Source organism: Physeter macrocephalus, chromosome 14, assembly GCF_002837175.3.
Source record: "Physeter macrocephalus isolate SW-GA chromosome 14, ASM283717v5, whole genome shotgun sequence".
Taxonomy (NCBI): domain Eukaryota; kingdom Metazoa; phylum Chordata; class Mammalia; order Artiodactyla; family Physeteridae; genus Physeter; species Physeter macrocephalus.
This window is the reverse complement of record NC_041227.1, coordinates 82,119,595-82,130,494: the sequence shown is the minus strand read 5'-3', so window position 1 is coordinate 82,130,494 and position 10,900 is coordinate 82,119,595. Positions and strand designations below refer to the sequence as shown.

General features: G+C 64.9%; 2 protein-coding genes across 2 annotated transcripts in view; both read right to left on the bottom strand.

The window, feature by feature from the left end:
- The window catches only part of SLC5A10 (solute carrier family 5 member 10), a 66,239-nt gene that overhangs the window by 43,850 nt on the left and 11,489 nt on the right, over positions 1-10,900 (bottom strand). Inside the window, exons 2-8 of the mRNA XM_007114912.4 lie at positions 10,120-10,290; positions 9,099-9,170; positions 8,727-8,831; positions 8,309-8,368; positions 7,475-7,579; positions 1,790-1,895; positions 1,413-1,493 (exon numbers count right to left, since the gene is read on the bottom strand). Of these exons, the coding sequence (XP_007114974.1) occupies positions 1,413-1,493; positions 1,790-1,895; positions 7,475-7,579; positions 8,309-8,368; positions 8,727-8,831; positions 9,099-9,170; positions 10,120-10,233 (643 nt within the window). The 5' untranslated portion in view covers positions 10,234-10,290. The remainder of the gene's footprint in view (positions 1-1,412; positions 1,494-1,789; positions 1,896-7,474; positions 7,580-8,308; positions 8,369-8,726; positions 8,832-9,098; positions 9,171-10,119; positions 10,291-10,900) is intronic.
- The window catches only part of PRPSAP2 (phosphoribosyl pyrophosphate synthetase associated protein 2), a 56,831-nt gene continuing 54,744 nt past the window's right edge, over positions 8,814-10,900 (bottom strand). The window contains exon 15 of the mRNA XM_055090517.1: positions 8,814-8,831. The gene's annotated coding sequence lies outside the window, so the exon portion shown is untranslated. The remainder of the gene's footprint in view (positions 8,832-10,900) is intronic.

Below are 10,900 nucleotides of genomic sequence, written 5' to 3'. Positions count from 1 at the left end.
GTTGGTGGCTGGTGGCCGTGACTCCCCCAGCCCCACTGCCTCATCTCACAAGTAACTTCCTGATGCATCGGACTCGACTTTTTCCCACTTCACCTTTTCCAGTGTCTGGAAAGGTATGGAGGTAGAGGGTTTTTAAAAAGGTGAATGAATTCAAAGGACTATTTTATTTGTATTTAAAATGATAACATTAAATGAGCATTCCACACGAGGGCACCCCAGTGTCCTGCCTCTGGATGCCCGCCAGCCTCAGGCGAGGAGCTCTCTGCCAGGCCGTCGACTCAAGGAAGCAAACGTGTCTTTTCTTGGCATTCGAGGACCTTCCTGAGGAATCTGAAGGGCTAACGTCCTGACCCAGGGGCTTCCAAAGGACCATGACTTCGGCAGAGCTGAGAATGGCTGGGGGATGTGGCACCGAGAAGGGACAGAGTCCCCAGAGGGGCAGGGGCGCCACCAAGGCTACACCGCCAGCCGGCCGGCGTGAGCCGACTACGTCCACCCCCTCGCTGCTCCTGTCTGCCTCGGGGTCTGGGCCCACCTGTGGCTTTTGCTTTGTCTGTGGTCACTCCCCCGCCCCCATCCAGACCAGGCCTGGCTGCCTGGGTGCCTCTCCCGCAGTGGGCTCCGGGGACACAGGCCCCTGGTCTGTGAGGAGGCTGGTACCCAGAAGGCTGGGCAGCCACAGGTCCCACTCCCCCGCCTCCCCCAGCAGGCAGCCCGCTGCCCAGACTCTGGGCTCCCGGCATCAGTGCCACCTGTAGCCCAGGCCAGGCCAGGGTGAGTGCTCCGAGCGAACGGACGGAACACTAGACACGGCTCGGAAACTGACCGGCCACAGGGTCCTAGAGTCTGAGTCTGGAAGAGACCATTTGCCCTCTATGGGATCCTCCTGGCTCTGCTTGCATACTTCCCGGGATGGGGATCTCACTACCTCTGGGGCAGCCCCCCCACCACCCCGAGCTTCCTCCCTGTTCCCAGACCAGGAGATCCAAACCCCCCTTCTCTCCGCCTTGCCTTTGTCCCGCTGGCTTCTTGAACTCTTGGACATGCTTTAAAACAACGGGGGCAGATGTCCAGGCAGGTCTGTGGTCTCCCAACTGTGTCTGCACACCCACCCGCAGCCCTGCTACCGTTGAGCCCCGAGCCCACGTGGGTGCGGACGGCCCTGCCCCGAGTCAGGTCCGCAGCCAGATGCCAGCCGGCCCGGAGCTGGTGACAGAAGTGCTGCTGGGCAGCGGGGGGTGGGGGGGCGGGGAGCAGGCCTCCGTCACCCAGGGGAGGCCGGCGGGGGGCTGACTGCCTCGTGGCTTGACCTCGTGAGGCCACCCACCCCCAGTGTGGACACCGGGGCCCCGACAGGGCGGCACCCAGACCCCAAAGGGCTCGCTGCTGTGACAGCCCCCACGGCCTCTCACCTTTGACGGTCAGGATCACGGCTCCCACCACCATGATGAGCGTTTGCAGGGCGTCTGTGTAGATCACGGCAGTCAGGCCCCCTGCGGGTGGAGACAAGAGAGCTGGAGGGGCCCTGGCCTCAACGGGGGAGGGACAGGGAGGTGACCAGAGCTCTGGGAGGGACAGCTGTTCCACACCGACGTCCCCTGCCCTTGCGTGGGTGGGTGAGCTGTGGACGCAGCAGCCGGGCCAGCGGAGCCAGCTGCAGAAGCCCGGGTGCCTGACACGAACTGGCCAGGTCCCAGGCTGTGGGAGGGGGCGGCGCCCTGCCCCCCGCCGGCCGCTCGGGTTCCCGTGTGTCCCCACAGGCCACACCTGCCACCCGCAGGCGCCGTACCTGCGATGGTGTACAGGGCCGTGATGGTGAGCATGAGGGTGGTGGACAGGTAGAAGTTCCAGCCCAGGCAGATGTGCACGAAGAGGGCCCCCGCGTACAGGTCGATCTGGGGACGGGAAAGGGGTGTGTGCAGGGGCCCGAGGTAGCCGCAGGACCCGGAGCGCCGCACACCCCACGTGTGGCCTTGGTGCCCCACAGGAAGAAGGGGAGACCCCCCCCCACCTGCCAGGGACTGTCCTGAAGGGGAGGAAGTCCTGGCTGTGGACAAGCAGTGTGCAGGGGACGCTGCTGACGTTAATAAAGTCCTGAGTGGCCTCTGCCCACCGGGGAGCAGTGTTGCTGTTCAGTCTGGCTCCTGCCTGGGGATGGAAAAGGGGGAGTCCGGGAGGGCTTCCTGGAGGTGGGGGGCCCAAGAAGACGAGTGAGCCTCCATCTCCAGACCCACGTCTGTCTGGGTCTCTGGGTCCCTGTTCTCTGCTCCCAGTTAAGCAGGGCACCCCAAGAAGAAACCAGATGTGTGCCAGGGGTGGGCTGGGGAAACAGAGGGGCCGTCTTGCTTATTGACCCCCCCATGGGGCTGACACTGAAGCCAGGACCACGTCTCAGGCCGAGGCTGCTTCCTAGGGCTGAACTGGACACAGTCCTGCCATCCCAGGCCCTGGGGCAGCACAGGGGCAGGAGTTGAAGCCCTGGGACGAGTCTTCTAGCCTCAGCGCTGGAATGGGCCTTACGGACCACACTGCCCGTCCCTCCCCACTGCGCAGTGGGTGCCCGGGGAAGGAGGGAGGACCCCATCCTGCGGGACCTAGGGGCTGGGCCAGGGTCCCTCCCCCCGCCAAGTTTCAAAAACTGCCATTCTGGGCTTGCTTAATGGCAGGGAGATAACCCAAAATACAGCCTTTGGGGCCAAGAGGCTCCTCAGAGAGCTGGGCAAGCCCGCGGGTTAGCCGAGCTTGCCGAGCGGGGGACGGTCTGCCCGAGGCCTGGGGCGCCGGCCCAGCTAGGAGCTGACCAGCCCCGCTCCGAGTCAGGCCTGTGGAGCCCCTGCTTCCCCCAGGCTCCTCCCCTCCCCTCTCCTGGAGAGACCACCTGCCAGCGTGGGCACTCAGACAAGGTGTTCTCGGGAGTCGGCGGCCCCTCACCTGGCCCCCCCACCCCCCGGCTGTGAGTGTGTGTGTCCACCTCCAGCCCAAGCTAAGAAGCCCAGAGCTGCTAAATATCAGAGCAGGAAGGACTCTCCAAGCCCCCTGCCCCATCAGGCCAGGGGCAAACCGAGGCCCATGGCGGGCAAGTGACCTCCCCAAGGCGAGGCTCTGGCAGGTATCACGGATGGAGGGGGCAGGCCACGGAGCAGGGGGGCTCTAGAAAGTAGCAGCCCCTCCTCCCACCTGGCTGTCCTCCAGCCACTGCTCAAGACCACTCCCGGGACCCCACCTGCCTCAGAGGACAGCCCTGGTCTGTGCACCCAGCCTTCAGGCTCTGGCCGCGCATCCCTTTAAGCCCAGGTAAGTCTGGTCACACCAGACTGGCCGACATTCCACGCCAGGCACTTTGCTGCCTCCAGGCCTTGGCTCGCCCAGCCCCCCGAGGAGCCTCAGACGGCCCCCCGGCCAGACCTGACCTCTCCTCCTGCCGACGGAGCTCCCTCTCTCGGGGCCCCACGTGAGCTGCAGCCTGCTGGAAGCTAAGAGCCCCGCTCGGACCTGGGTCTGTGTCCCTGGTGAGCACGTCGCCTTACCTCCTGAGCCTCTGGGTAAAGTGCGGGTGCAGGCGTGGAGAAACACAGGCGCTTGTGCTCGGCCCCCTCGGGCCCTGCTGGCCGCTGCAGGCCCTGCGCAGGGCAGGCCGGGGAGGCGCAGGCAGGACCCCTGGGGGAGCCGCTCCCCTCCACAGAGCGCGGCACGGGCGCAGGGGCACGAAGCAACTGGCCCAAAGCTGCACGGTTGTGAGCAGGGCCGCGGGCTGCAGAGCTGACCCTCGGGGCCCCTGAGAGGGTGGGCCCCCGCCTCCCTGCACCGTCCCACAGGCTTGCGGGGGCCGTGAGCCCCGGACATGGGAGGGAGCTGGGCTGAGCTGACCTGCAGGCTACGGCTGATCCGCTGGCTCGTCACAGCTTCTCAGGACCCCGAGTTCCCCACAGGCACGTGCCCCCAGGCTGGGCCCTGCCCTGCCCTGGCCACCTTCCTGCACGGGACCCTACTGCCCCCTCCCTTTGTGGGTAGCAGAGAAGCTGGGCAGGTCCCTGCACCGACATCTACCACGAGTTTACCCTAAATCATCCTGTGTCCCCGACCGCCAACCTCGCCCATCTCCACAGAGGCCATCGCTGTCCCTTGTGTTCCAGCCACGTCTCACCTCTGCCACACTCCCTGCACCCAACCCACCAGCCACGGCTGCTAATTCCCAAAGTACTCCTGCCCGCCTCCACTGCCCCCACCCTGGGCCCCATCCCTTTGGAGTCCCCTCGCGGGTCCCTCCTGCGCTAGGCTTGCTCAGAGGGGGCTCCGAGGTCTCTGCATCTCCACTCACGCAGAAAGAAACGCACGGCCCGGCCCAGAGGCCCTGCACGCCCCCTCTCCCCAGCCCCATCGGCTTCCCTCAGCGGCTGGACCACCCTCTCCAAAGCAAGCCCGTCCCTTGCTCCTTCTCTTCCGTCCAGATTTCAGCCCGGCATTTGCTGCATTGATCACCCTTGTACCACTTAGTGTGGATGCACTGCTCTGTTTACTTATCTCATCTGCCTGGAAGGAAGGGTCCTTGAGAACGAGAAATGGGTTCACCACGGGTGCCCACCCAGGGCCTGGCACACAGTAGGTGCTCGATAAACAGGCACGTTTGCATAGACCAGGGGCTGGCACACTACAGCCCACAGGCTTGATCCCATCAGGCGCACTGGTGTGTCTTTCAAACACCAACAGCAAACTTGAGTGGTGTGTAAGTGGCGTGCAAAACTGAGCATACTTTCTATCTGGCCCCTCACGGAAAACCTAGCTGAGCCTGACATAGATGATTCCATTCACTCCCATGAGGTGTGCCGGGCACCTAGTACCACTGGGGATACACCAATGAACAAAGAGAGAAAATGGGGGAAGTGGACCGTGGCCATTCTAATGAAATCATTCGGCGTAAGAAGGTAGCACGTGTGTGAAAGACAGGGGGCGCAGGTCTGCACCTGCGGGGCAGCCGAGGGCCTCGCTGAGAGGGTGAGATGTGAAAGACCTGAGAGGCAGGGGCGTGAGCCACACAGATATCCAGGGGAAGAGGTTCCGGCCAGAGGACAGCAGGTGCAAAGGCCCTGTGGCAGGGTCATGCCTTGGGTGTGCTCGGTGTAGCTGGAGTGATGTTTGCGTCGGGAGAAGCAGGAGAGGTGAGGGTCTTGTCGGCCACGGTTGGCCTTTACCCTGAGTGGCCTGGGGTGTCAGGCCGGGTTTCTCTATTTCCCAGAGCACACGGTGATGGAGCTCGGTTCCCCCCAAGCCCGTGTGAGGCCCCCTGCCACCCATGGCTTGCTCTCTCTGCAGACCACTGTCCCCACCTGGGGGCTGGCGGCAGGCGGGCCCTGTGGTCTCTGGACAGGCTGCAGCTGGTGAGGGTCCTGGGCGTGCAGACATGTGGGGGCGTTTTTGGGGCTCCACCCAGTGATGTCAGGGCCTCTGGGGGCCGGCTGGGCACACACACTGCAAACAGCTTCAGCCCAAAGCATTAGCTGGGGGGGCCCCAGTCCCTCCCAGACCCAGCCCAGCAATCCACGTTCCTCCTGCTTCCCTGTCCGCTTCATCCAGGCAGCCCCAGCATCGGCACTGAAGCCCCAGCCTTGAGGTTCCCCATTTTATAGGTGGGCAAACTGAGTCACCCCATCACAAAGTGGAGTTTGAAGTGCCACGTCCTGGCTCCTTCAGTACCACAGGGCGGTGGTCGGGCCCACTGGGCTCTAACGGTTGTCTCTGCCCGATTCAGCAAGCGGTGACCTTGAGCAAGTGGTGGCCGCTCCCTAGGTCTCAATCGTCTTGTCTGTAAACAGGGCTGGGCACGAGGTGGCCCCTAAGGACCCCCCACTTTGCCCCCCAACCCCGACATTCTGGACGTCCTGCCCAAGCTCTGAGTGTGAGGTGTGAGTTCTGCCTCAGAGCCACCAGCAGGACGAACGGGGGGTGGGCGGGGAAGAAACCCCTACGCCCAGGGGTTGGCCTCGCCAGACTGCCCCCGGCCCCCCACCTCTCGCCCCTGTCCCCTCCAGTCCATCCTCTGGGGGTGCCGGTGGCACTAACACAGACCTGACCGTGTCACCTCTGCTCAAAGCCCCCAGGGCCCCCTGGGCACTCCTCACGCATCTCTGACGGAGCCCCCTGGGCCAGGGCAGGAACTGCCACCCAAGAGCCAGCTGTGGCCCTCAGGTCTGGCTCGTGTGATGGCTGGTCCGCCTCAGCCGCCACCGCTCCCGGTCCCCTCCCTCCCAGCTCCTCCTCTGCTCCCGGGGCGCCTGACCCCTGCAGTCTGGGCCTCCGACAGGACCACCCCAGACGCGCCCTACGCCGCGCACCGCTCTCCTGGGCGTTTGCACCCCCCGTGCCGTCCGTACCCGCTTCTCTACTAGACCCCAACCAACGCCACCCCAGCAGGCGCCGCCAACCCCTCTTCTGGGTCCGCACTGTCCCCCGCCCACCGTGACACCACCGTGACACACCTGCGTTCCCCCGTACTGAGGCCCTGCTGCCAGGGAGGCGGCCGGCACGGGGTGGCGGGGGCGGAGGAGGCCGCGTGGGAGCCGGGCCTGGAGAGCAGCGGCGCCTTCCCGGTCAGTAGAGGGAAGCCCCAGGGGAGAACTCTTAGGACCCGTCCAGGGAAGAAGGCGGCGCCTGCTCTCTAAACACCCCGAAACCCACCCAGAAGGAGCCGTGCAGCTCCGGTGGAGGCCCGGCCGGCCGAGGCTCCCGGGGCTGCAGGGGCCGCGGAGGAGGAAGCCCCGGCCACGCCCGCAGAAGCGCCAGGCCTCACGGGGGAGGCGCCGGGCTCGGGGCTGGGCGGGCTCGCTCGGCCGGAAGCAGGCCGCCCAGGACCCGCCGTCCACCTCTGAGCCCTCGCAGGGGCCGGAGCTGGAGCGGCTGGACGGCCTCGGGGGACCGGCAGGCACCGAGGCCTCGGGAGGGAGAACCCGAGGCCTGGTGCTGCCGCGGAGTTCCCGCGCGCTGGGGACCAGCTCCCCGCCCTCCCGGCCTCCGTCTCCCTACCTGTGAAACCCAGGGTGTGGACAGGACGCGCCCCGCGCTGGCCCTCCAGCGGGGCCAGGCCCCCAAGGGAAAGGGGGCGCCGCGGGGTCAGCCTAGCGCTGGACTAACCACCACCCGGCATCACGGGCCAGAGACCTCGGGCTCTGGGCGCCCCCTAGTGGGCGGTCCCGGCTCACCCGGTGCCGGCCCTGAACCGTAACCCCTGACACCCGGTATCCAGGACCTGGGCAAAGCAGGAGTCACAGGGCCTGCGTTCTGCCCCCAAATTCGCCGGCTGCTGAGCCCAGCCCCAGGGTGCGGGGCCAGCTGTGTGACCCTGGGCAAGTCAGTGTGCCTCTCTGGGCCTCAGTTTCCCCAGCTGTTAGACAAGGCAGAGACAGATCAAGGGATGTCAGGTCCCTTCGAGGGCCCCAGAGCAGGGATGTTCCAGCCAGAAGCTGGGGGTGGGGCAGCTCACCGATATCTTGGTGAAGACAGACAGCAGCAGCGACAGGACAGACAGGTACATGCGTATCCGTTGGCCTCCATAGCGCTTCTGGATGTATTCAGGCATGGTGACAATCTGGCGGGGGCGCAGGGGCAGGGGTTAAGCATGCTGCGAGACCACGGCCAGTGTTCAGGACCGGGAGCTTCTCAGAGTCCCAACACCAGGCCTGGAATTCCAGGCTAAGCGTTCTGATCACATCCTGAGGGGCTCAGGCCGGGGCGTGTCAGGCTGAGACAGGAGGAATGGATTCAGGGGACTGTGCCTGGGGGCACAGGGGTGAGTTTGGAGGCCGTGGTGACAAATCCAGATGAGCTTCGGCTGGTTGGGGAAGCTGGCTGTGCCACACTGAGACATCCAGGAAGTGGGATCCCCTGGACTTAGTGACAGCCCAGCTGGGGCTGAAGGAGTGGCGGAGTCAAGGACGGTGTCTCCTGGGTGTGCCGCCCAGGTGTGCAGCCCAGGTGTCTCACCCAGGTGTGCAGCCCAGGTGTCTCACCCAGGTGTGTAGCCCAGTGCACAGCCCAGGTGTGCAGCCTGTGTGCTCGGGTAGATGCATCATCCCCCAGGTGCAACACGCAGGTACAGTAGAAACCAACAGACGAGGCCCGTGGGCTGAGGTCCGAGGGGGCCTGTCTTCGTGGGCTGGTGGGAATGTCAGTTGGACTAACAATAAACCCAGAACTGAGAGTTGTGGGTTCACTCACCTTGTGAGTGAAGCCAGGGGTCCTGCCCATCACCACCACCCACTCCAACCAAGGCCCGGACGCAGGCGAGGCTGTCCTGAGGCCCCAGGAGCACACTCACCTCCGAGGAGATGTAGATGGGCACGAACACCCACGCCAGGGCCAGCAGCACGTACGTGGCCTGAGGGGGACAGAGGCAGAGTAAGGACAGCAGATACCAGGGGTCTGGAGGCCTGAGTTGCCATGAGGACCTGGGGCGGCCCCGCCCCCCCCGCCCCTTCCTCCCCGCCCCCCCCCCGCAGCCCTATAAACAGATGGCCAGGCAAAGGCTCACGGCTTCCTGCTGCTCTTCAGCATTCTGAAGACCCACCTTCCCCAGGAGCACCGCCTGCCTGGACGCTGGCCACCCCAGTTGCTGGGAGCTGCCCCTCTGGCCACGGAGGGGTAGGCTCTGATGCAGCCCCATCCAGCGTCTCTCAAGGTTGCTGTGCTTCCTCCCACGGCCCCCCACAGCCTGGGCCCGCCTTCCAGGAGCTCACATGCCACTCGAAGCCTGCCACCGCCAGGCCCCCAGCTGCGCCCGAACCCGCCAGTCCGATGAAGAGGCCCGAGCCCTCGCTGCTGGCAAAGAGGGAGGCTCCCATCTGGAGGAGAGAGAGGAAAAGGATCTAGCAAGGGGCCCACCCCGACTCCGAGCCCCACCCTTTCCACGTTTTCCGGCACCCCAGCTTGGGGACCCCCTGCCAGTCTCAGCCTGCCCCATCGCTGCCTGCTTGGGCTGGCCTGGGGGGGTGACATTGGGTGAGGAGGACACACCTAGTGACCCTAGCAGGGATGCAGAGGCGGGCTGACCTAGAGGTCAGATGCGGCCCCACCGGAAGGAGGGGCGGGAGGAGTCAGGGCGCACTCACCGGCCCCCACGTCATGTCCCGGCCCGCCAGGAAGTAGCCGCCCACCGTGTTCCTGCCGGCCCTGCACGAGGACTGCAAGGACAGAGGTGGAAATGGAGCCCTCGCGTGGCTCGTGCTGCTGCTGCGGAAACAGTCCGCCGGCTCCCCAAAGAGTTAGACACGCGGATCATCCCGGGACCCAGCAAATCCACTCCCAGGATACAGAGAACTGAAAACAGGTGCTCGAGCGAAACCTGTACTCGAATGTCCACAGCGGTGTTATTCCCAACAGCCAAAGGGTGGAATCAGCCCAGATGCTCATCAGCTGATGGCGTTAGGAGTGGCCAGGAGGAGGCCCTCCCCTCTGTGCAGGGTCCTGGGGTTCACCGGGCAAGCGTCTGTCCCCCGAAGCCCCGGGGTTCGCCTGTAAACGGGGCTGGCCTCTGGCCCGGGGCTGTGGCAGGGTTAGAGTGATGTGCACAGTGCCTGCACAGAAGGGGCCCCGCTGCTGCCTGTGAGGACCTGAATCACTTCTCTCCTATCAAAGGTGGGAGAAACTGGCTTGTGAACTAGGCTAGGCTGGTGGACACGGAGTTGTCAAAACAGAGACCCCCCCCAGGTCCTGCGCGCCCCTCCCCGCCTCTGGATCCTGGCCCAGCTGGCGTGGGCGCAGCCGAGAACCCCTGTGATTCTATCGTTCAGGGCGTTGTTCGCCCAGTGAGTCCATCGGACATCGGAGGCGAGGCCAGGAAGACGGCATGCTGTGCCCGGGCCCCCAGCTTGTCAGCCGCACGGAAGGCCCCGAGCCTCCCACTCGGCCTGCCCTTAGAGAGACTTCCTCTTCCTCACTTGAGAGACTGAGAAGCTGCTGCCAAAGAGCGAAAGGGGCTTGGTCAAGGTCTCCGACAAATCTCCCCCGGGGCTGGGGGGAGGACCCCGCAGGCACCAGGCCTCCAGGGAGAGGATGCAACGCCCAGGGTCTTGCCGGCCGGTTCCCGCACCCCACCACCCACCCCAGCTGGTACCACCACCGTCCTCTCACCCGTATGCCCACGGCCACGTTCAGGGCAAAATACACGGTTATGACGGTGATGTCGACTGCACTCAGCTGCTGCCCGGGGCCGTGCGGACCGCCGGTGGAGTTGTCCGCAGCCATCCTGCAGCAGGGCCAGCTCGAGCGAGAGGGACTGAGGCCAGAGCAGGGCAGAAAGGGCTTCCCGGCAGGAAATAAATTGATGATTAAACCGAGCCGACGGGGCCATCTCCCGCCCACGGTGTGGCCGCGTGCAGGGAAGCTGCTTCCAAGAGCAGCTACGTCTCCTCCACCCCCGGTGGGGAGGGAGTGCGGAGCGCTCGGGGGAGGCTTGGGAAATGTAAAGGGAGCCTAGTGGACCCAAGGGCAACCAGAATAGTCCCAGAAAGGGGTCGTTACTGCATGGGTGGCTGAACCTGTACGTAATTCAGATAAGAAGCACCGAGGGTTGGGGACAGATGCCCCACTTCTGGGGACACTGCCATGATGGCAGCCACATCCTCCTGCAGCCAGCAGGCCGTGAGTGGACCGAGAGGGTCTTCGGATAGTGACTTGTGTCACGCGGTTCACTTCCAGCCACGGCAGTCCTGGTCCTAGAACGTCCTTCGTTGGACAATAAAGGCCTGTCACCAAATTTCCTGCTCCCTTTTCTAGACCAGTGATCGGGCCTAACCGTCCCATCCTGACCATCCTCTTGGGTCCCCAGGACCACAGATACTGGGTCCCAGTATCTAGCAAGCGTCTGCCAGGGGCTGAGAGCCACCATGCTTAGCTTTTCTGCACACTGTCC